Here is a 22892-nt window from a genome sequence, read left to right as displayed (position 1 = left end):
GGCGGGAAGCGGCGCGCACGCGCGGGAGGCGGCGCGAGGCGCGCACGCGGCGCTTCCCGCGGGCCGCTTCCCGTGAGGAGCAGCGCGCGGCATGGCGGGCGCCGGGACGGGGTCGCGCCCGGACCCGCACCGCCTGCGGCGGCCGCGGCGGGGCACGGCCCAGCGCCACCTCACCAGCGCCCACATCGAGTCCTTCAACTACGCCGTCAGCGAGGGCGTCTATCGCGCCGTGCAGGTGCGGGGGGCGCGGGGCGGGGGGCGCGGCGCCGGGCCCGCTCCCGCCCCCGCCGCCCTAACCCGGTGCCATTGCAGGAGGTGCCTTCGGTGGAGTTCGCGCTGAAGGACACCCGGCTGGCGCTGACGCTGGTCGGGGTGTCCATCACCCCTCCCGCCGTGCCGGCCGGGACGGTGTGCCAGGAGAGGAGGGTGTTCCCAGCGGAGTGCCGCGGGGTCCGCAGCACCTACCGCGGCAGGATCACCGTAAGTGCCCGCGCCCACCGCGTGTCCCCGCACACGCGTGTCCCCGCCCTGTGGGGCTGCTGATCCCCGCACACGCGTGTTCCTGTCCCAGCAGAGCTCTGCACACGCGTGTCCCCGCCCTGTGGGGCTGCTGATCCCCGCACACGCGTGTTCCTGTCCCAGCAGAGCTCTGCACACGCGTGTTCCCATCCCCCTGCGCTGTAGATTTAAAGGCCCTTCCCGGCTCTCCGATCTCCCGCGGGGTTCAGGGAGCGCTGCCCCCGTGGGCTCTGGGGTGTTGGTGATGTGCGGCCTCGCTCTTTTTCCCCCGCACGTCAAGCTTGTCGCGGTCCCGACCCTGCTGCCCTTCTTTCCTGTTTCTCCCTGCAAGCAGCCAGCTAGCTTGCAAGTCCTTGGATGGAGACCCGTGTCATCCCAGAGAGCAGCATAATCCAAATCTTGTTTCTGCAGGAATCTAGGTTTCAAAAGCAGCGTTGGTCCCATACAGAAGTCCAGAGCTATAAATCTCTCCTGTTCACAAGTTCATGGTTTTTGTGAAAAGCTTTGTAATTTGCGCGGAGAGGAAGCATCCCCAGCAAATATTTTCCTTTGCAGTGTGAAAGGATTGCACGTGGCTGTTTTCTGTTAAAATTATGTACTTGTGTCTGAACTGATTGCATATGTGAGGCACCTGGTGCAAGGGACTGCTTGCTTGGAACTTCAGCTTTTTTGCTTGCTTTCATTTGTGTTGGTTTTTTTAATTTCTCTGCAGCCTTTAATTTCTCTGAATACCTTGCCATGATGAAAGTCACTCTAAGTGCAGTACCTTGTCTGAAAATGAAAGTGGGACAGTGCAGATTGTTCATAGCTGTATTCCCAGTGGATCTTAGATTTTCCTGAGCTACAGCTGGTTTTATTTTTCTTACCTGAATTATTTTCCTTTTTTTTTTTCATTGTCTGTCTAATTATTTTTTGAATGCTTGGAGCAGTTAGAACAGTTTGCTGTGTCTTGAGTGAAAAGGCATTATCTTGTGCTGGGAGAGGTTAACATCTCCCCTTCCCTGCCCATGCACAGCAGAAAACAGTCAGTAACCATTCCCTGTTTCCACTGTGCTGCCTTAACTCCATATCCCTCCCTCAGTTCCCACTGCCCCAGAGTAGGATGTGAGCCCCAGTCTACTGAGCAGCTGTAGACCCTTAGTCATCACTTCAGGTGTAGACCAGGCTGTAGCAGTGCCTGTGTAAGGCTGCCCCGTGGATTTAAAGAGGCACAGTAGCATTTCCCTTCCCTTTTCCAGTAGTTTCTGAGACTGTTATTCATGTTTGCTGCTGCCAGATGCTGAACTCACGTTCCTGTGTTGCAGTAATAATGTTTCTTTCCTGCAGGACAGCAGCTCTTTCAAAGCCCATCATTCTGCATGTAAAGTTAGGATTCTTTGCTCCCACAGTCTTCCTGCAGACCCACTGCCAGAACTTGTTAATAAATTTTTTTTTCCTGCATGCTTTTCTTTCTTGCTTTTAAGATCACTCACAAATGTGCTAGGTGAAGAAAGGAAAGATTTTGTCATGCCTGTAGTGTGGATGTCTTTTTAGTCGACACTTCTGTCTTCTACTTTTAACTGTTAACCTTCTGAACTTTTCTTACCTGTGGCTGCCTTTTGTTTGTTTTGTTTATATTTAGGCTGCTCTGCTGAAGGGTCTGGAAGGCAAAGGAGGCTAGACCAACTTTGTTTACTCACCCAGAAGCTTCTTTACCTGACTCTAGACTTGTATGATTTTCTTCTGTAAACCTATGTTCACTGTTCCCCTGAGTGTAATCTTCATGCATGTATCTACTGGCTCCTTTTTTTATTATTGTTACCATTTTACAGTGATACAAGTCCGTTCAACTGTTTGTGGTTGTATGAAAGGTGCAGTTAATATAGCAGGAGATATTAAAAGGGCAACTTTACTTTCTTACTGTTGGTGTTGTGTTGTTTTAGGCCGACATCAGCTGGTCATTGAATGACACGCCACAAGGGACTATCAAACAGCCCCTAGGATATATTCCAATCATGGTGAAGTCCAAATTGTGCAACCTCTATGGTTTTTCTCCACAAGACCTTATGCAGCATCGTGAGGAAGAAGAGGTAATGGGGATTTTGAGGGTCAGGAAAGTCTGTGTTTTACCTGAGCAGTCTGTCAGGCCACTTTCTCTTTGCAGGGCTTGAACATTTATATTTTGTTTCAAGTTTGACTTTCCATTTTCTCTTGAAAGCAGATTGTTTATGGGGGCTTGATGAAGCAGCTTGAGAAGTTGCAGCCATGGCTGTTCTTGAACACAGGGATCTGTTTGGTGTCAATACCTACAGTTTTGTTATAGAACCTCTCAGCTGCTACACAGCAACTGAGAGTGCTGTGAAGGGGACTGTGAGGAAAGATTTGTAGAATAGGCATTGAAAGAGACATTTCCATTCCCAGTTGTCTTCTGCAGCTTTTTCCCTGTCTTCCCAGTAGCATGTTAGCTGTGTATAATTGAATACATACTTATTTAGCACTGCATTTTGAACTCACAAAAAAAGAGAGAGAAAACTACAAAAGAAAATTGAAAAAGTAAGCTTGTATGTGACCAGACAGATATCTTTTGCTCTGAAAATCCTTCTGGTTTATAAACTCAAAATGAGAACTTCATAGGGCTTACTTTAAAAAGTTAGTGTCAGCTATTCAGAGTTGTTCCATTGATCGCAAAGGTTTTTTCTTCCTCTAAATTGTGGAACGTGCATCCTTTTCCTTGCATTCTGCTACATTTATACTTCATAGACCCCTGCTAAGGAGTGTAGCCTTTCAAAAAGTAGTGCTGAATCATGTCTTGCTATTTCCCATTAAAAGTTTGGGTTTTGTCTACAGTACAGGCATTTTTTTTCTTTCACTTTCAATGCCAGTTCTGAGTTTCTAAGTATATTAACATGGTTTTACTTCTCCTGCTAGGAAATGGGAGGCTACTTTATAATCAATGGCTTAGAAAAAGTAATCAGGATGCTGATTATGCCCAGGCGAAACTTCCCTCTTGCAATGACAAGACAAAAGTGGAAAAACAGAGGCCCTGGTTTCACAGAGTATGGTAAGCTCAGCAGTTTCTTGCAGCATCCTAGTAACTACTGCTTGAGGACAAACAGGACTGACCATCTGTAGTTGAATTTTGGTAGTTTGTTTTGTTACAGTTCTTGTGTAATGTTAATATTTTTTGCTGCACATAAGAATAAAGGGTAAACACGCCACCATGATGGTACAAGCAAGAAGCAGGGACTTGCCTTGTGGGAACTGTCTGAGCTACCCATGGGAAGCAAGGAGATTTTATTCCAGGCTTTACAGTACCTGTCACCTTTTGTTGTGTGGAAGGTGTAACTAAAACCCCACTTTCAGTACAAGTCATTGTGTAATCCAGTGACATAATTTCACTGATTTTGTCCAGACTTCATGGTGGCAGATTTAATATTCAGGAGGCAGAGTAAACTAGCTTCATGACTATACCTTCCTTTTGTCAATGTATACTCAGCAAAATCACTTTAAAATTGAGTTGAGCTAGCAAATGTTAAATAGCATTTTAAATGTAATAGCATATTGCCAGTTGCTGATTTGACTGGACCATGTTGCTTGAACACACACTGTAGTCCCATGCTGGTTTATTTCAAGTCAGTGCCAGTTTAGATGGTCCTTTTTTTGTTTTATTTTTCTTTGTCCTGCAGATGGGAGTGTGGAGCTGGATCAGGAAACACTGCTGCTGCACAGCCACCCAAACACAGAGATAAGAGTGCCATTAGGAGCACTATTTGTATGTTACTCTGTCCTACAACCAAAGGTTATAGACAGGATAGTTGAGGCCTGGATCTTTCTTTACAAACTGTGCATCTTCCAGACCTCTCAGCAAATGTACTGGCTGTCCTGAGACGCAGCCCTCTTTAGCTAAGAGCTGACTTGAGGTCATGTATTTATTTGAAGTGGCACACTGACAGTGAAGTGAGCAATCTGCCTCATGTTCTCAGCCATCAAGTACCAAAGTTTCTCTCATGAATTGTCTCGCACCTCCTTGAACATGACACAGCAGCCACTTGGTTTTGTGCAGCTTATGCTGATGTTGTGTCTTTTGCAGGGGTGGTGATGCACTGTGTCAAGGATGAGCATACTGCAATAAATATGAACCTTCACTACTTGGAAAATGGCTGTGTCATGGTGAATTTCATTTTTCGCAAAGAGTTGTTCTTCCTCCCCTTGGGATTTGCTCTGAAGGTAAGCAATGAATGCTTGTCATTTCTATATTGAATAAATGCAGAAGTTTTGCAAAGCATTTTTATTTTAAGTTAACGAGAAAAAGCTAATTCCACTTGGAGTATTTTCAGTCAGCCTTCTAATCCTCATTAGAGAAAGGTCATCCAAACTGTGTAACACTGTAATCAAATAGTCTGCAGCAGAGAAAGTGTCTGTAGGGACAAGAGAAGAGAGGAGAGTCACACGCTCATGGTTTTGTGGGGTTTTTCTAATGTATGGTCTGGATGGAGATCATTATCAGTGCATGAATATCCCCTGCATTACTCTCTAAGGATCTCAAACCCAGAGCATTTTGCAGTTTTCATTGTGGAAGGGCATATCTAGAGCACTGAAAACCTAAATCAGGGGTTAGTGTATACCACCTTAGTTCTTTAGCCATATATTGTCGACAGATGATGTTATGGGCCTCATTTTTATGATCTAATAAACTGTCTCTCAGGCATTGGTTAATTTCCCAGACTACCAGATTTTTGAAGAGTTGGTGAAAGGAAGGGAAGATGACACCTTTTATGCGAACTGTGTTACTGAGATGATGAGAGCGGTGGTGGATGCTGGCTGTTTGACACAGCAAAACGTCCTGGATTACCTGGGAAAGAGCTTCAGAGTGAAACTCAACCTGCCTGAGTGGTACAGCAATGAACAGGCTGCAGATTTCATTCTGAGGTCTGTATGTGGCTGTGATCCAGTGTCATTGTGTTGAATTTATAAGCATATGTGAGAGTATTATGATGATATGTATTTTAATGGACTGATACAAGTATTCCCAAAACAATTTCACAAGAGGGTGGCAGGTTTTTTTTAGATCTTTGTCATGTCATTGATGAAAAACAAAGGTTGAGGAAGAGAAGGTTAAAGCTAGCTCTGTGACTGCTTGAGGATCCATTTGGTGAACAGAAATACTGCAGTTTATTATCAGTTTTACACAATCTCTGTCAACTCTGAATAATTTTTATCTTCTGAAATGGCAGAAAAGAGATGCTTTAAAATCTTCTTTCATTAAATAAGTTAGAAAGCAGTGGAAAGATTGGCTTTGAGACTGTCAGTGTGGCAGGCATTCAACTAAAAAAATTAATTTTTCTGGTAAAGTAGGTGTTTGTTCTTCTTCCAGCTTTAGGAATTAGGTGTGGTTTTCCTTTTTTCGTTTGTGCTGGACTGTTGCTCAGCCCACAGTTTTCCATACATGGCTTAATAGCAGTGGAGATTTGGAGTTCCTGTGGCAGGACACTGATAGTGCTAACAGAAAAGTTTTGTAGTTTACGTCTACTAGCCTTATTAGGCTTTTATTTTTAAAAAATTGGTTTACAATTATTTAGGAGACACTTGAAGAACATGAAGCTAGCATGAAGAGATTATGGTAGTTGTCCTTCTTCTTTCTCTCCCTTCAGCAATTGTATCTGTATTCACCTGACCAATAGAACTGAAAAGTTCTACCTGCTCTGTATGATGACCCAGAAGCTCTATGCTTTTGCCAAAGGGGAATGCATGGAAGATAATCCAGACAGTCTTATGAATCACGAGGTGCTTACCCCAGGACAGCTCTTCCTTATGTTCTTAAAGGTAAGGTCATGGCTCCCATGTCTTTACATTTCTTTACGGATCAGAAAGTTGGTAACATGCTTCTGATTTAAACAGGTAACTTACTACTAATCTATTCCAATTCATTTTATAGGGATAACAAATTTTAGGATTCTGGGAGGAGAGTAGTGGTGTTCAGAAGCTTGAATGTCCCAAGAAATTCACTGTGGAATAGTAGTTCTCATCCCCTGATAAGATGCTCCCCTGAGTTATTACATAATTCTTAATATTTTTTCCCCTTTAGTCAGAATTTTCTTTAGCATTTCTTTAGTTTTGTACAAAGACTATAAAAATGTCTCTACTACTTGAGTGATTTGAAAATTAACTTGGAGAGGCATTTTTGTGCTATAAAAAACATCTACTAGGAACCAGAAAAAACTGTTTTCCTGCCTAGCCCTTGCTGTCAGATCAGCAGGAAAGTTAACAGCCCCTTTTTTTTCAATCCTAAGATCCTAAATAGTCTAAAACATACAGTAGACACAGTGTACACTGCATACAGAGTTGTCTTTGTGGTCAGATTATAGGTACTATTTATGCTTTGGATTGTCTGTGCTTTATGAATTTATGAAATTCTCTTATTGTACTTCATTTGCCAGACTCATCACCATTCTGGGTGGAAGTGATTGCCAAGCTGTTGGGTGGGTGTTTTCCTTTTAGTTCTATGTTGACATATACCATCAGCATCTCGACAGAATGAAGTCAGTGCTGGAAATAAGTCTGGAAAACTGTCAGTTCCTTAAAAGTTGTCAATCATGCTAATTTCAGAGGAGTTCTGTAGCATGTGCAGCTGATGTGCTAGATTAGAACTGATGTTCTAATTTGAGCCTTTCCTGTTCTGTATTAATTTTAAATCTCTCATTTTAAACCGTAGGAGAGGCTTGAAACCTGGCTGCAGTCTGTTAGGTTTGTTTTGGAGAAAAGAGCAGAAAAGGCAGATGTCACCCTAAATACAGACAGCCTGGTGAAGGCATTCAGCCTGGCACCAGACTTTACCAAGCCATTTGAGTATCTGCTTGCAACTGGTAACCTGAGGTCTAAAACAGGTAAATCTGCAGGCTTAAGGTGTCTTTTTTTCCTTTTTTTCCCATAAAACAGAATGAGGAACAATGTGAAATTGAGCTCTTTGGAAACAACTGGAAACAACTGCTTGTAGGCAGACATTATACACTGTAACTGAATTGCTAAAAGGGATTTGAAGAAAGGGATAGTTAAGGAAAAAGACAAGATTTATGCACAAGCGTAGGCATTGTGCATGGTATAGAACAGGTTAGTTATGAGAGCAAAGCCTCTACCCAGATGAACAGTTGAAATGAAATTTACCATTGTTCAAAACAGTGATAATAATTAGATTTGCTTTCCCAAAGATTATTTCTCCTTTAGTCATATGAGCTTAAATGATGAGAAACTGGTTTGCTGATGTATATTCAGACTTACTTGATGCTTCTCTGAAGTGTCCAGTATGACAGTGTGTCATACTAGGAAATGAAGTTAGGTTAAAGACCTGCAGAATTTTGGTAAAACATACCAGCTGCAAATTCCTGTTTGCTTCACTGGCAATTACTTCCACATATTTGTAAAAGGAACTAGATTTTAAGGAATAGCTTGGAATTTAAAGTCTCTAGGTCTCTTACAGGTCACTGAGTTGCCTGTGCACATGGTCCTGTCTTGTTGGGATCCAATGTGAGCATCTTTAGGGGTTGTGAAAAATAAGAAACTGTCTTGTAACATCATCCTGTGTTTCTTAAAGCTGGATGAGTTCCTGACATAAATCTTCCCTTTGTTCCCTAGGGCTGGGCATGTTGCAGGCCAGTGGTCTCTGTGTGGTGGGGGACAAGCTGAATTTCATCCGCTACCTCTCCCACTTCCGCTGCATACACAGAGGGGCAGCGTTTTCCCAGATGAGAACCACGACTGTCCGCAAGCTGCTGCCCGAATCCTGGGGCTTCCTGTGCCCTGTGGACACCCCGGACGGAGAGCCCTGTGGGCTGATGAACCACATGACAGCTCTGTGTGAAATTGTCACTGAGATGGTGCCCGTGAGAGACATTCCACCTTTGTTATGTTCCCTGGGTATGTTTCACTGACCTGATGGTTTGTGTTCTCCTTTTTTACCTCCCTGCCCTGCAGCCCCGTGCCTGGGAAGGCTTTTTCACACAGCATCACAGCACACTGCCCAGTTGAGAAGTGAAATCAAGTTTGACCTGTACTTACTAGGCTTCTGCTTAGTGGTAAATAACACATTGCTTGTACAGGCACATCAGCCTGTCAATGTCAGTGTCAAAATTCAATGTCAGTGTCTCTCGGCTGTGTGTTGTAGTGTGAGGATGTTCACTGAAGCACAAGGAATTGCACAAGGAATTTCTTACAGCTCTGAAAAACTGGACTAAGTAGTAACTTTGTAATGACTTGACTTGAACTGAAGTTCATTTACGATTACCACAATAATAAGAATCCTTATTTCAGTAAGAAAAAGGGATAGGGGAGTGACATTCTAAGTTGTAAATGTTTTTCATTTTCCATTGAACCTGTCTATGGTTTTGCCAAGAATTTTTTGATGTCTAGGTGTGAACTGAGACATGCAGTAACTTCTGTGTTTTGTTTGCTTGTTTTTGGCCGTTCCGTCCATCAACCCCCTCTTGCCACAGGTGTCACCCCCATTGATGCAGCTCCAAGCCGGCCTTACTCAGAATGCTACAGAGTTGTGCTGGATGGTTCCATGGTGGGCTGGGTAGAGCAGGAACTGGCTCCCGAGATTGCACAAACTCTCCGTCGTTTCAAGGTTTGTTGTCTTGTTTGAAATGTTTCTTAGCTAAACGTCTTCAACATACAGTGGTCAAAAATAGGAATGTTTTGAACTTCTTAGGCTTCTTTTTTTTTTTTTTTTTTAACCCAGTAAGTTGTCTTTGGCTGCATATTAGTATTGGAGTATGCTTTTGTGTTACTTTTTTTTATTGATCCATATGTTTCATCTGGTGGTTTATGAAGTTACAGATTTTGAAAGAACATTTTCTTGGAAAAGGCAAGATAAGACATATTCTGTCTTTATTTTTTTGGTGGAGTTTTTTTCTAAAATGTATTTCTAAAAACTCTTCTCTATAGTTTTTTATTAATGGCTGCAACTGTGGTTGACATTTTCATTGAGTGACCAGGTGGATGCAGTTTAGTTAAATTTAGTGTTTCTAGATTGTTATTTCTTTGCACCAACAGATAACACAAGAGAAGAGATTTCCTGCACGGGCAGAAGTGGTCCTTATCCCAATGACAGGAAAACCCAGCCTGTATCCTGGACTCTTCATTTTCACTAACCCTTGTAGGATGGTGCGGCCTGTCAGGAACCTGTCCTATGGAAGGAATGAATGGATTGGGACTCTGGAGCAGGTGGGGTTTGCATATTCCCATGTTGCAGAGATAGCTGGCATCAAAAATGGGTTTGGTAAATATTTATGAAAGGAGCTGAGGATGAGGCTTGTGTTGAAGAGCTAGAATAGGTGATGAAAGACGGTTTTTCACTCCTGCAAATTGATTTCTGGTAAATGTCATAGCTGGACTGTAGAGATCTTTTTGAGCTCTTCAAATCTGCTCTCAGTATTACCTTTGTGAAGATTTGAGGTAAAGGATTGCTGTGTTGTGTGTACTATGTCATCTTGTGTTACTTTGTGTTTGCCAAGTGGCTCCTGGGCAGCCAAGTGGATTGCTGGGGAGCTCATCCACTTGGAACTATTAAAGTGGGAGACAGAAAAGAGGATACATTACTTCGGTTTTATATTTCAGGCTTGTAAGTTTGCGGGCTTCCTTCCCTTACAGCTAATCTGTGCTAGGTAGTTTATCAGCTGCTGTCTGATTTCTCTTGCTAATACACTACAGTGCAGTGCAGGCGACAGCCACAGCTGAAACTGAAATGGACAGAAAGCCATCAGAGACAGCTTTGTTTTGTTTCCTTCCCTTTAAAAAAAGGCAGTGAACAAGCATTATCCAATTTGATGTTTGCAGATCTTCATGAATGTAGCCACTCTGGAGTCAGAGGTGGTGCCTGGAGTGACCACTCACCAGGAACTCTTCCCTCACAGCATTTTGAGTGTGGTGGCCAATCTCATTCCCTTTTCTGACCACAACCAAAGTCCACGGAACATGTACCAGTGCCAGATGGGTAAGTGCTGAAGTACCCAGTGCTGCAAGACACTGGGCAGAGGGATTGACACCTCAATAACACCTCTAGTATATTGAATTTCTGACAGTATTATCAGAAAGATGTCCTTAAAGCACTGCCTCTTTCTCATACTTTTCTGCAATTAGCAATATGACTGTTCAAAACTCAGTTCCCTTGGCAGGATATTGATGCTGCAGAAGCAAATGCTTTTTGGCCTGGAAATACACAACATAGGCCTCACTCTGGGAAACTCTGGGGAGAAAACACATATACATATATACATCTCCCTCCAAAACAAGTAAACACACACAAAAAAAAAAAAAAAAATCAAGTAAGCAAAACCAGAAAGACCACAGTAACCTTAATGGGAATTTTGAAATTGCAGAAGAGAAAATAAAAGTAGATGTAGTCCTTATGAAATGCTGTGAAAGGCATTGTGTATTGTGGTTCATAGAAAAATTAGAGCTGGGCTTAGGGCAATTATTAAATTCCAAGGGAGTTAAGATTGATAATCCCTCTAAATTTGTATGTATTTCCAGCTTTTTTTCTTAACAAGATACACAGAGGAATAAATCCAAGTTTCCCTCCTTCCCTCCAGGAAAGCAGACTATGGGGTTTCCTGTTTACAACTACAAGGATCGCTCAGATAACAAGCTGTACCACCTGCACACCCCTCAGAGCCCTCTGGTGAGGCCCAGCATGTATGACTATTATGGGATGGACAGCTATCCTGTTGGCACCAATTCCATCGTGGCTGTCATCTCCTACAGTGGCTATGACATGGAAGATGCAATGGTAAGCCACCAGAAGGGAAAAAATCCTGCTGTCCTGTGAAGGAATTTGATGTGGGGCACTGGGAGTAGGGGTGACACTCAGCTAGAAAAACCCCACTTTCTTTCTCTGCTGGTCCTCACACCTTTTGAGCAGATTCAGCAGCACAGTGGTTGTGTTGTTACAGCTGGGTGTTCTGGGAGTAGAGCAGAGCTTCGTTTGTCCAAGGCCATGGTCTTCCAGCTTTTTAAAATACTGGGGTTACATGAGGCTTGAGCTTTTTGGAATGGTGACTTACTGGGAAACTTTAAAAAGGCAATGTTCCCATTTTGATCTGATGCTTACCTTTGTAAATGTTTTCTTTTTTGAAGTTATCAGCAAGTCTTTAACAGGCTTTTGTTTCTCCCTTTTAGATTGTAAATAAATCTTCCTGGCAGAGAGGATTTGCTTATGGAAGTGTTATCAAGGCGGAGAGCATTGACCTTTCCCTTAAAGCCAGCAGGGCAGGAGATAATTTAGTATTTGGCATCAAGCCTGGCGATCCAAACATTGGGGAGAAGCTGGATGCTGATGGACTGCCTTTTGTTGGGTCTATCCTGCAGCCTGGGGATCCCTTCTACAGCTTCATGAACCTCAACACAGGGGAGACCTTCACTGTGTACTATCCGTAAGTACAGCCTGTCGCTCCTGGCTCTGCTCACCCCGTGGGGAGAGCAGTTGGCCCTTCCCCTACAGATGTTCCCTTTTCTCCTCACATAATAGTGTCCATGGCATGACAGAGAGCATAAAGTTCATGCTGTAGGTGACTCCCAGACATATATCACATCTTTTCTCTAAGCCAGTGTGTTCTGCAGAGCTGGCTTGTCCCAGGAGAATTTTTTTTTTTTTTTTTGTGATTTGCCTGTGCTGGTTGTATGTGGACATGATAACAGTTAAACAAGCCTGCAGCAGACCCCTGGCACATGGAATATCAGGCTGAGGGCTCATCTATAGAAGAAGCACAACCCTGAGCAAGACACTTGTCAAAGCTCACACTTTGCCCTTTCTGTTCTGAACTTCCCTCTCTACTGAAGAACAGCATCAAGTTCTTTATTTTGGGATCCCATCAGTATGGTGTGAGTTTATTGGTGGTAGGGAGAGGGGCTGCTGCCTTAACACAATAGAAATGGCAGTGGGATGCATTATTATTATTATAGTATATTATAATATTATTGATATTATTATCAAGCCTGACACCTTTGCTATGATTGTTCCTCCACTTACACAGGAGTAAGGAAGTGGGCATTGTGGACAACGTTAGATTGTGCAGCAATGACCGTGGCACTGGGAAGTTCAAGAAGGTTTGCATCACTGTGAGGGTTCCCCGAAATCCCACTATTGGAGACAAATTTGCCAGCCGTCACGGACAGAAAGGTATCCTGAGCCAGCTCTGGCCCGTCGAGGACATGCCCTTCACAGAGAATGGGATGGTTCCAGACATCCTCTTCAACCCTCACGGCTTTCCCTCCCGCATGACCATTGGGATGTTAATTGAGAGCATGGCAGGGAAGTCAGCAGCCCTACATGGGGTCTCCTATGATGCCACTCCCTTCACCTTCACCGAGAAGAAGTCTGCTCTGAAATACTTTGGTGAGACTTTAGCAAGCGCAGGTTACAACTTCTTTGGCACAGAAAAGATGTACAGCGGCATCAGCGGGGTGGAGCTGGAGGCTGACATCTTTGTGGGGGTGGTGTACTACCAGCGTCTGCGCCACATGGTCTCTGACAAGTTCCAGGTGAGGACCACGGGGCCCCGAGATGCTGTCACCAACCAGCCTGTCAAGGGCAGGAACGTGGAAGGTGGGATCCGCTTCGGCGAGATGGAACGGGATGCTCTGCTGGCCCATGGCACGTCCTTCCTGCTGCAGGATCGCCTGTTCAACTGCTCCGACGGCTCCGTAGCCTACGTGTGCACAAGCTGCGGCAGCATGACATCCCCTGTGCTGGAGAAACTGTCCCGCTCCTCTGTGACCAGCAGCAGGAGGTATTCCTGCTCCATCTGCAGTGAGGTGGACACCATCGAGGTTGTCCCTGTGCCCCATGTCTTCCGCTACTTCGTGGCTGAGCTGGCAGCCATGAACATAAAAACAAAGCTCAACGTGGAGTAGCTTGGTCCTTGGTATGATGAATAGTTGCGGGGAGAAGGCACATACGAAGTTGTCCTTTTCCCTGAGTTTCGGGTATTAAGTTAGTTCTCAGGTTCTTCAAAAGAATTCAAGATTATTTTGATGTTTGTATTGCGATATGGTGCTTGCCAAGTTGTAGGGCAAGGAAAGGTGGCTCTGTTGGTTTGTTTGGACTTCCCAAAGGATCACCAGCTATTCAGATGGGTATGAAAATCAGGCAATATTGCTGCTCCACCCAAGCTCCTGGGTTGAGAGTGACTGGGTTCTTTGAATTCAGGCTGAACTGTAGGTATGAGGAGGTCATAAAACAGCATGAAGTGAATGCTGGAAATCATCACCAAAAAAATTTCCTCGTTTTTTTCAAGAAAAATCTTTGGAAAACGTATGCCTTAATGATGGGTTTGTGTTGAAATTATTGTACGTTTTTTCTTTATTTCAATTAATGTGCCTTGAGTCATAAAGAAGGTGGCACGAAGTTCTGCTGCATGAAGACACAGCCTTGACTGCAAGTAATCAAGGTTGTCCTGCCAGGTGCGTCCTGGAAGTGTTTGGTGTCACCCAAGCCCAGCGGTGCTGGGGTTTGGAGTTTGTTTTGGTGCATTTGGTTCTGCCAGGTGCGTTCTGGAAGTGCTTGGTGTCACCAAGCCCAGCGGTGCTGGGGTTTGGAGTTTGTTTTGGTGTGTTTGGTTGAGGAAGAATAAAGCAGATGCGTTTCCAGTCTGGCTCATGCTTGTGCAGCATGGATATTGTAGGACTGAAGCTCGTCCTCCCCTTAAGTCCACAGCAGCTGCCACCCTAGCCTGTCCCAGGTGTCGTCCGTTCCCCTCTGCCTGCCCCAGCCACCGCAGGGCCGAGCGTGTGTCCCGGGCACAGCCGTACCCTGCGGTACGGCCCAGAGTTCTTGTGCAGTTTCTTCCTCACCTGCCGGCTGGGCCGGGGGGTGCTCTGGGGGCTCGGCAGGCGGGAGGCGGTGGGGGTGTGCCCGGGGAAGAGGTGCGGATGTGCCGCACGCCCGGCGGTTCCCGCACGGGCCGCAGCGCCCCCGGGGCCGGGACTCGCTCGGTGGCGCGGCCGGGAAGGAGCGGCGGCCCCGGCGGGGCGGAGCGGAGCTGTACCGCCGGCAGCGGGGCGCCGCGCCGGTGGGCGGTGCAGCTGGAGCTGCGGGTGGGGGCTGAGCCCTTGGTGGCCCCATGCGCTGCAGCTGCCATGGAGCTGCTCCGGGTGCTGCTGGCTGCCGCTCTGCTCCCGCTCCTGCCCCGTGAGTACTCCCGGGACAAACCCAGGAGGCAGAAAGGCCGGGTGCCACCCAGCCTGGATGCAAAGGCTGAGCTCTGCCGAGCTGGCAGCCGTGCTGGGTGGGATGTGTGAGGGAAGCAGTGCCCCAAACCTTGTCTCTCTCAGTTGGCAGGGCAGCTGTACCACTGCCTACACTGACCCAGCCATTGAGCATGGTGGTGGCTGGACAGCGCCGGCAGCTGGTGGTGTGTGTGGTGAGAGACCTGGCTCCCAGTTCTGGCCATGCTGTTTGGATCTCTGGTGGGAATGGTAGCATCCTGCAGTCCTTTGCCTATGGGGCCTCCCGGGAGGATGGCGGCACCGTCTGCTCCGTCTCCCTCCTTTCCAGTGACCCCCAGCGTGAGAGGGAACTTGCCTGCCATGTGGGGGCCAACAGGACCTCCCCATCCCACAGCTCCAGCCCCATCCGCATCACGGGTATGATGACCCTGCTGCCACCCTCTCTGCCTGCCTTGGCCTCTGCTGCCCAGCCTGGTGGGTGCATTGGTGGCCCCCGAGGACAGAGGTCGGCAGGGCCTCTGGAGACAGCAGGGAGCAGGTGTGAGGCCCTAGGGGCAAACGTTGCTGTCCCAATCACAGGAAGGGGTTTGTGGCTAGCCCTGCCATGCACCTGGTGCTGGGCTGCCAGCACCTCCCCAGCTGCTCTTTCATCCCACAGGCAACGAGGAGGCAGCAGAGCTGTGTAGCACAGCTGGTGAGTCTCTGGCCCCTGCCTGGTGGGAATGTCAGCTGCCAGGGAGAAAGCCCTGGCAGTGGCTTGGCTGGGGCTATGTGGTGGTTGGGATGGGTTTTCCCAGTGTTGCGAGATTGAGGAAGAGGGAGGGAATCTTCACCTTGGTGGGAAGAATAGGGAAACTGGGTCAGAGCCAACCTGCCCTCGGGAACAGAATGAGGATGACATGAAGTGTCTCTGGAATGTGTAAAGATCCCGGGTTTGCCCAAACGTGGTGCCATGGCAGGCCTGGAAAGGATGTGGGTGCAGTGGGGTGCCTGTGGCAGGCATCACCCCACCCTTCCATTGCAGTGTCACCAGCCCCTGCCTTGGCAGTGCTGCTTATGGCTGTCCGTGTGGTGTTGCTGAAAGTCTTGCTCTCTGATGCTGTTCTCACTTCCCTTCTCCTCGCCCAGAGCTGAGGGCATGGGCAACTGCCCACGCCTCAAGGGTAAGTCCTGGCTTGGTGTAGGGGTGTGGAAGTCACTGGAAATGTTCTGGAGACTAGAGAGGGGACCCCCAAAGGGAGGAGAGAGGAGACCCAGTGTTGGCTGGGAGACGTACAGGATGGGAATCTTGGTTTGGGTGGACAAGAGAGGAGCTGACACATTTCTGTGGCTGGCAAGGCCCCGGAATTACCTGGAGGATGGGAAGGGATCCCAAATTATCCAGAGGTAGGGAAGGGGCCCCAAGGTACCTCGCGGGGGAAAGTTTCCGGAGTTCCATTGGCAGGGAGGCCCCCGCAGGGCTGCGGGGTACCCGAGGGGCGGCGCGGCCGCGTGCGCGCCCCGTCCCACGCGGGCGCTCGGCGGGACCGCCCGGGGGCGGTGCGGCGGGGGCCGCGCGCCGCCGCGATTGGCTGGCGGCGGCCGGCGGGGATTGGTCGCGCGGGTCACGCGCGCCCCCGCCATTGGCCGGCGCGGCGGGGTCGCCTTGGTAACGGGGCGTGGCGGGGCGGGAGCGCGCCCCGGAAGCGGAGTCATGGCGGCGGCGGCGGGGGCAGCGTTGCTGATGCTGCTGATGATGGCGGCGCTGGCGCGGGGCGACGACTCGGACTGGGTGCGACTGCCCAGCAAGTGCGAGGGTAAGCGGGGCCTCGGGGGACCGGGCTGATCGGCCGCCGCCCGCTGTCTGCCGGGGTTACTGGTGCGGGGCTGCGCCTCCGCGGGCTGTCCCTCTGCCCGCCTCCTGCCCGCGGGCATCGCTGTTCCCGGCAGTCACTTGATCGCCTGCCGGTTCGTAGCTGGCACTGGTCGTGTGTGCTGCTTACGGCTTGGTCTCCGTGATGCTTCCTTCGGTTCACAGACAGTCCAGGGTAGGGCATGATGCACATTTTCTGCCTGGTGCGGTTTTCTCTGTCTTTGTTGTGCAGGCACACGTGGAGCTGGACAGCAAAGAGAAAGTGAAAAAATTAGGGACTTCTTTACAAAGCTTTCCCTGCCGGGGAAGCACCTCTGGAGATGCTGATGTCCGAGTTCTGCTGTGGCACCAGCGTAACCTCAGAGAAGCATCAGAGCAAGCACTGACCACACTGCTCCTCTTCCTGCCCAGGCTTCGAACCTGTGTCAGTGCACAGCAAAAGCTGCAGGAAGCATTTGGATAACTGGACTCAGCACTGGGCACTCCTGGCATGTGTGGGGACACTGCAGCAGGTGTGGTGTGGAGGGGGACATCCTTGAGATCTGAGCTCCAAGGGTCTGCAGGAAGGAAAGATCATCCCATTTGAGAAATGGCCACAGTTGCCTCCAGCCCCTTGTGCCAAAGAGAAAGGATTGTGCAGGAGGTGTGCACAGGGCTTCTCAGTGCATGCATGGCAGCTCTGGAGAAGCCACCTCGCTCTCTTCCTGCCTGGGTCATCTCTCAACTCACATAACTGCCTGGGAGAAGACACTGGTTCATTGCTGTCAGACCATTCCTGCTGGAGCTTGGCACTTTTCCTAAAGTGGAGCTCAAAGAAGAGGTAGCTCCTGACAAGCAGGACCCCACAGCAGTGGAAAAAGTTTTCTCCAGCTTCCTGAGGCCCTATCTTTGGGGGAGGAATGGCCATACCATACCTGGCTTCCATCCCTCCCCATTCCCACTTGTAAACCCCTGAGATATTTCTCCTGCTGTCTGTTTCTATAGCTCTGTTGGGCTCTTCACAGAAGAAATAAAGCCTTTTTTTTAGTTTTATAAAAATAACCATACACTGTGTTCTAAATCTGTTGATTATGTGGTCTCTGCTGCAGGCAGAGCCCCAGGTTGTGTTGCTGGAAGTCATGGCCAGCACCTTGTCCTGTCACCACCAAGCCCTGCCAGCTGCTCAGTCCCCAGAACAGCCCCAGTGTCCCCACAGCACTAAGAGCACAGAACCAGGTGGGCTGTCCCCCATCCCCTCGTGTTGTCATCATGAGGAGAAGCTCTGAGCCACACTGGACTTGCATTGCGAAAAGACCCTTGCATTGCGAAAAGACCCCTTGCTCTTCCAAAAGGAGTAGAGCAGAGTGGCAGGGAGGCAGAGGCTTTTGGGGGGAAAGCTGCAGGCCAAACTGAACCCATGTGCCTTCCAGCTGTGCCACAGCATTTGGTTGACATTGAAACATTGGTTGTGTGCTCCTGCTTCAAGCATTCTCCTGTGGAAGCAGCTGAGCCATTCCTGGTTATTTCTTTGGACAGCCAAAATGTGTTTTGTGCTTACAGCAGCTTTGGTGTGCCCAGTTCCTGGGCTGGTTCTTGCTGCTGTCCCAGGTTTTCTGTCATGCTGCCTGTCTGAACAGTGACACCCCCTAAACCCCTTGTGCTCTCTCCTTCCCACAGTGTGCAAGTACGTAGCTGTGGAGCTGAAATCTGCCTTTGAGGAGACTGGCAAGACCAAGGAGGTGATCGACACCAAGTATGGCTTCCTGGACGGGAAAGGCTCTGCTGTCAAGTACACACAGTCGTAAGTGGGAATGGGATGGGAGTTTGGGAGTTGGGGGCTTTGGGAGGCTCACCCTGGCTGTTGCTGGGGGCCCACACCAAGCCTGAGCCCTTCCTTCTCTCCATGCAGGGACATTCGGTTAATTGAGGTGACAGAGAACATCTGCAAGCGGCTGTTGGATTACAACCTGCACAAGGAGAGGAGTGGCAGTAACAGATTTGCAAAGGTGAGGGCCGTTCCTTCAGTTCCTGCTCCCAAATGTGCCTCACCCATCCCTTCACTGCCAAAGTGACAAACCAGGTCCATTGTTCCCATCCTCTGGATCCCCTGATAGTGCCTGGCATGCAAGGCCACACTACCCCCCAAGTCAGATGTGGGGTGCTGTCTTTGTTGGGCAGGCTCCTGCCTGCATGGAGGGAATGTGGGGCTGTCTTCCTCTTGGGTTTGGGACCAGGTTTGCAGAGAGGAACCAGCTGCCACTTGAACTCCCCCTGGTAACACTGATGCCCCGCGGATCTGTTTTGCATATGTTCCTGCATGGCTGGCTGGGCAGGGCTGTGTGGCTGACACTGGGAGGGGAGAGTGGGGGCTTTGCAGGAGGAGCACCATCTCACCATGCAGTGCTGCTCCCTCCCTCACAGGGCATGTCAGAGACATTCGAGACCCTGCACAATCTGGTGCACAAGGGTGTCAAGGTGGTGATGGACATCCCCTACGAGCTCTGGAATGAGACCTCCGCTGAGGTGGCTGACCTCAAAAAGCAGGTACCCCACCCTCTGGGATTGGCCCTCAGTGGCTGCTATGACCTTGTAGGCTGGTCATAGCCTACAAGGACTGGAAGGAGTGGAAGTGGGGAGAGCATCCTGGGCCATGCTGCTGGGAGCAGGATGTTGGCAGGACCTGTGGCAGGAGCCTGGCCCTGGTCCTGCCACACCAGCACCTGTCTGGAGCTGGGCTCTCCTCTCTGCCCTAGTGCGATGTGCTGGTAGAAGAGTATGAAGATGTGATTGAAGATTGGTACAGGCACCACCAGACGGAGGATCTCTCCCAGTTTCTCTGTGCCAACCACGTGCTAAAAGGAAAGGACACAAGTAAGTCCTGGCTGCTGCCAGGGGCTGAAATAACACAGGAATGATCAGGAGGGCAGGGGCACCTTGCTACAGCATGGGGAGTCCTGCCTCTCCACCAGAGCCCACTCTGTCCCTCTCTTCTCTTCTTTTCCCTAGGCTGCCTGGCAGAAAAGTGGACTGGCAAGAAGGGTGATTTGGCACGCGTGGGGGAGAAGCAGAGCAAAAAAAAGAGCGGGAAAAAGAAGAAAAAGGGCCAGAAGGATGAGCGCGAGGGAGCTGCCAGCCTTCCGGACACAGGGGAGGCCCTGGAGGGGGTCCAGGAGCAGGCTCCGCTCACCCACAGCCCAGCTGATGAGCTGTAGGCACGCAGCCCCTGCCCCCGGGGCCGCCCACTCCGGGGTTTCACCCCGCTGTGCCTATGGGTACCAAAGGAAAAGGGACTTGTGACCCGGGGCGGACCGGAGCGCCGGGCCCCGCCTTGCCAGCCTGGGTGCTATCCCGCGATTAGGCGGCCCGGAGCCGCGGACCCAGCCCTGCCGCATCCCTGCCGGAGGCTCCAGCTCCGGGAGGCCACGAGTGCTGCCCACCGCCGGCTCCTCGCACGCCGCCGGGACTGTAAATAAAGACGTTTTCCCCAGAGTCGCCGCCGGCACTGCCGGCCCTGCTTCTGCTGCTGCTGGGTGCGGGCTCAGGCTGCCTGCCCGGGAGGCCGGCGAGGGGCGGGCGGGCCGCGCCGGGCCCGGGCCCCGCTGAGCCAAAGGTCGGGGCCGTGAGGGGCGCGGCGCGAGCGCCGCCGGGCGGCGCGGATTGGCGGGGCCGCGGCCCGGGGGGCGTGGCCCGGGAGGGGCGCGGCGCGAGCGGCGATTGGCGGCGCGGCGGGGGCGGACGCGGCGCGGATTGGCGGGCGCGCGGGGGCGGGGCGCGCGGGGCGCGGCGCAGCGAGGCTGAGGGGCCGCGGCGCTGTCGGTGTCCGGGTCCGTGGCGGCGGCGGCATGGTGGACAGCGTGTACCGGACGCGGTCGCTGGGAGTGGCGGCGGAGGGGCTGCCGGACCAGTACGCGGACGGGCAGGCGGCCCGCGTGTGGCAGCTGTACATCGGGGACACGCGGAGCCGCACGGCCGAGTACCGTAGCTGGCTCCTGGCGCTGCTCCGCCAGCACCGCTGCCGCTCCGTCCTGGACGTGGCCTGCGGCACCGGGTGAGGCCCTGCGCCCCGCTCCCGCCCACCTCCCAGGTGTTCCTTCCCCCTGCCCGGCCATCCCCAGTGCCCCCCTCCCTCCAAGCCCCCTCCCCGCCCCTCCGGCTGCCCCCGGCCCCGCTGACAGCCATGTCCCCAGGGTGGACTCCATCATGCTGCTCGAGGAGGGCTTCCAGGTGACCAGCGTCGATGCCAGCGACAAGATGCTCAAGTACGCGCTGAAGGAGCGCTGGGAGCGGCGCAAGGAGGAGCCCTTCGACCGATGGGGTGCGGGGGCTCTGGGGGTCGGGAGGGGCCTGAGGACACTGACACTGTCCCCCAGAGCAATGTCAATGGCCCCTCGCAGTGCTCGGGCCAGTCATCTGGGACTGCCGCTGGCCGGGTGGCCTTGCTGCAGGGACCTGACAGTGCCAGATGCTCAGCAGACAAGCCACGGTCCTTGCTTGTCTGGCTGCTGGCCAGAGGCCACAGCCAACACCCTCAAGGGTTTGGGAAAGGCTGGGTAATGCTGGGAAGGTGTCTTGCAGGCAGGGGAGGCAGTTGGGTGTCCCTACCTTCATCCATTTCCTTGTGCTGCAGTCATCGAGGAGGCCAACTGGCTCACGCTGGAGAAGGACCTGGAGAAGCCAGGGGATGGGTTTGATGCAGTCATCTGCCTCGGGAACTCTTTTGCACACCTGCCTGATTTCAAAGGTGAGTTGGGGCAGGGGAGAGAAGGGGGAGCACCTATGCGTGCACAGTGCCTTCCACCAAGGTGAGAACGTGTCCTAAGTCATGGCATTAGTGGGATGGGATTACACCCAGTGGAGCTGCTGTTTCACGTTGCATCTCCAGGGAGGGTGGAGCCGAGGCCCCACTGCCCCAGACTGTGACATGAATGCACCCACTGGGTTCCATGGTCATGGTGGAGGTTTGTGCATCAGCTGGAGGCACACCCAGATTTGTGCCACAAAGGTGGGTGGTGGGTTTCCCACGTGACTTGCTCTGGTCCAGTGAGGCTGAGAACGTGCCTGAGCTCATGCCATGGGTGGGGCTGTGGGTTCTCCAAGCTGAGATTTGGGGCAAGATGGTAGGGTCAGGTATCTGTGTGTGCATGTGTATGTGTGTATGGGTAAAATGAGGGCACATGGGCTGTGCCACGGGGTACAGCCAGTGCTTGGAGACACCATAGATTCCTCTCCAGGGGACCAGAGTGACCACAAGTTGGCTCTGAGAAACATCGCCAGCATGGTGCGGCCCGGGGGTGTCTTGGTCATTGACCACCGCAACTACGATCACATCCTGGCCACGGGCTGCGCACCACCCGGCAAGAACATCTACTACAAGGTCGGTGGCTGGCAGACCCTGCCCATCCCAATCCCCTCTGCCCCATCCCCATTGTCCCAAAGGGGGCCAGGCAGGGCAGGCAGCAGGACTGTGCCCAGGCTGGGGGTCACCAAGTCCCCACAGGATACATATGTCCTCCTGTGGTCTCCCAGAGTGACTTGACCAAGGACATCACCACCTCAGTGCTACTGGTGAACAACAAGGCACACATGGTGACCCTGGACTACACAGTGCAGGTCCCCCCCACTGAGGTGGGGGCAGACCCGGAGCTGAGGTGAGGAGGGATGCGGAGGTGGCTCCTGGCGTGGGGGGGTGGCTGGCACTGTGCCCCACTGTCCCCCTGCCTCACCAGCACTGCCTCCTTGCAGCAAGTTTCGGCTCTCGTACTACCCACACCGGCTGGAGGCCTTCACAGCTCTGCTGAAAGGTGCCTTCCAGGGAAAGTGCCAGCACAGCGTCCTGGGCGACTTCCAGCCCTACACACCGGGACAGGCCCACGTGCCCTGCTACTTCATCCATGTCGTGAAGAAGACAGGCTGAGGGGCCTACAGAGATGGGACTGTGGTGGCTGAGAGCTCCAAGCAGCTGTGGGTCCAAGCAGGGGGTGGGGACTTGGCTGAGAGCCACCTGGGAGACCCCTCCCCTTAATTAAGAACACTTGTGAGAGCTACCTGAGATCATGGTCCGTGTGTCCCTGTATGGGCAGGGTACGGGGCAAGGGGGACGGCTACTGACTCCTCAGGACTCTGTGGAAGGAGGTGCTCAGCCCAGGGGTGGCACAGGATGGGTGCAGGCACAGCTGCCCTGCCAAGTCCCCGGCTGCAGGTGCCAGCAGTGTGGGGCTTGAGGGCCCCCTTGAAGCGGAAGGAGGGGTGAGCTGCTCCCAGGTGGTTGCACATCCCAGCTGAGTCTCTGCAGCACTGCTCACAGGAGTGTGCTGGAACCTGTTTTCTCATGTGCACCTCCCAA

At 51.1% G+C, this 22892-nt stretch overlaps 4 protein-coding genes across 5 annotated transcripts; all 4 read left to right on the top strand.

Annotated features, from left to right (window-relative positions):
- The first annotated feature begins 91 nt into the window (after positions 1-91).
- Positions 92-14139, top strand: POLR1B (RNA polymerase I subunit B). Its single transcript, XM_021534863.3, has 15 exons — positions 92-235; positions 313-480; positions 2442-2588; positions 3427-3559; positions 4589-4725; positions 5204-5427; positions 6150-6321; positions 7211-7382; positions 8128-8409; positions 8985-9118; positions 9547-9717; positions 10330-10486; positions 11085-11281; positions 11671-11924; positions 12525-14139. The coding sequence occupies exons 1-15, from the start codon at positions 92-94 to the stop codon at positions 13402-13404; spliced, it is 3372 nt and encodes a 1123-aa protein (XP_021390538.2). The 3' UTR covers positions 13405-14139.
- A 489-nt stretch (positions 14140-14628) lies between these two features.
- PTCRA (pre T cell antigen receptor alpha) lies at positions 14629-15956 on the top strand. Its single transcript, XM_021534882.2, has 4 exons — positions 14629-14680; positions 14824-15135; positions 15377-15412; positions 15743-15956. Exons 1-4 carry the CDS (start codon positions 14629-14631, stop codon positions 15850-15852), a joined length of 510 nt encoding a protein of 169 aa, XP_021390557.2. The 3' UTR covers positions 15853-15956.
- A 433-nt stretch (positions 15957-16389) lies between these two features.
- On the top strand, positions 16390-20038 carry CNPY3 (canopy FGF signaling regulator 3). Its single transcript, XM_021534862.2, has 6 exons — positions 16390-16514; positions 18227-18350; positions 18459-18555; positions 18971-19093; positions 19303-19420; positions 19556-20038. The coding sequence occupies exons 1-6, from the start codon at positions 16412-16414 to the stop codon at positions 19759-19761; spliced, it is 771 nt and encodes a 256-aa protein (XP_021390537.2). The 5' UTR covers positions 16390-16411; the 3' UTR covers positions 19762-20038.
- A 286-nt stretch (positions 20039-20324) lies between these two features.
- Positions 20325-22598, top strand: GNMT (glycine N-methyltransferase). Of its 2 annotated transcripts, none has more exons than XM_021534861.2 (6): positions 20325-20597; positions 20737-20864; positions 21177-21290; positions 21781-21923; positions 22076-22197; positions 22292-22598. In XM_021534861.2, the coding sequence occupies exons 1-6, from the start codon at positions 20392-20394 to the stop codon at positions 22461-22463; spliced, it is 885 nt and encodes a 294-aa protein (XP_021390536.1). In that variant the 5' UTR covers positions 20325-20391; the 3' UTR covers positions 22464-22598. The 2 variants fall into 2 exon arrangements, with proteins under 2 accessions (XP_021390536.1, XP_077638051.1); XM_077781925.1 differs by having other exon boundaries at positions 22276-22598.
- The last annotated feature ends 294 nt before the right edge of the window (positions 22599-22892 follow it).

The sequence above is a fragment of the Lonchura striata genome, chromosome 3 (genome assembly GCF_046129695.1).
Source record: "Lonchura striata isolate bLonStr1 chromosome 3, bLonStr1.mat, whole genome shotgun sequence".
NCBI classification, from domain to species: Eukaryota; Metazoa; Chordata; class Aves; order Passeriformes; family Estrildidae; genus Lonchura; species Lonchura striata.
The sequence above is the reverse complement of the archived record's forward strand: the minus strand, read 5'-3'. Positions and strand labels throughout refer to the sequence as shown.

Coding starts and splice junctions, on each gene's coding strand:
- GNMT (XM_077781925.1), top strand. CDS start 20,392: ATGGTGGACAGCGTGTACCGGACGCGGTCGCTGGGAGTGGCGGCGGAG. Junction 20,598..20,736: donor GACGTGGCCTGCGGCACCGG/GTGAGGCCCTGC, acceptor CCATGTCCCCAG/GGTGGACTCCATCATGCTGC. Junction 21,291..21,780: donor ACACCTGCCTGATTTCAAAG/GTGAGTTGGGGC, acceptor ATTCCTCTCCAG/GGGACCAGAGTGACCACAAG.
- POLR1B (XM_021534863.3), top strand. CDS start 92: ATGGCGGGCGCCGGGACGGGGTCGCGCCCGGACCCGCACCGCCTGCGG. Junction 9,718..10,329: donor GGATTGGGACTCTGGAGCAG/GTGGGGTTTGCA, acceptor TGATGTTTGCAG/ATCTTCATGAATGTAGCCAC. Junction 11,925..12,524: donor ACCTTCACTGTGTACTATCC/GTAAGTACAGCC, acceptor CCACTTACACAG/GAGTAAGGAAGTGGGCATTG.
- PTCRA (XM_021534882.2), top strand. CDS start 14,629: ATGGAGCTGCTCCGGGTGCTGCTGGCTGCCGCTCTGCTCCCGCTCCTG. Junction 14,681..14,823: donor TCTGCTCCCGCTCCTGCCCC/GTGAGTACTCCC, acceptor TGTCTCTCTCAG/TTGGCAGGGCAGCTGTACCA. Junction 15,136..15,376: donor CAGCCCCATCCGCATCACGG/GTATGATGACCC, acceptor TTCATCCCACAG/GCAACGAGGAGGCAGCAGAG.
- CNPY3 (XM_021534862.2), top strand. CDS start 16,412: ATGGCGGCGGCGGCGGGGGCAGCGTTGCTGATGCTGCTGATGATGGCG. Junction 18,351..18,458: donor GCTGTCAAGTACACACAGTC/GTAAGTGGGAAT, acceptor CTCTCCATGCAG/GGACATTCGGTTAATTGAGG. Junction 18,556..18,970: donor GCAGTAACAGATTTGCAAAG/GTGAGGGCCGTT, acceptor CCTCCCTCACAG/GGCATGTCAGAGACATTCGA.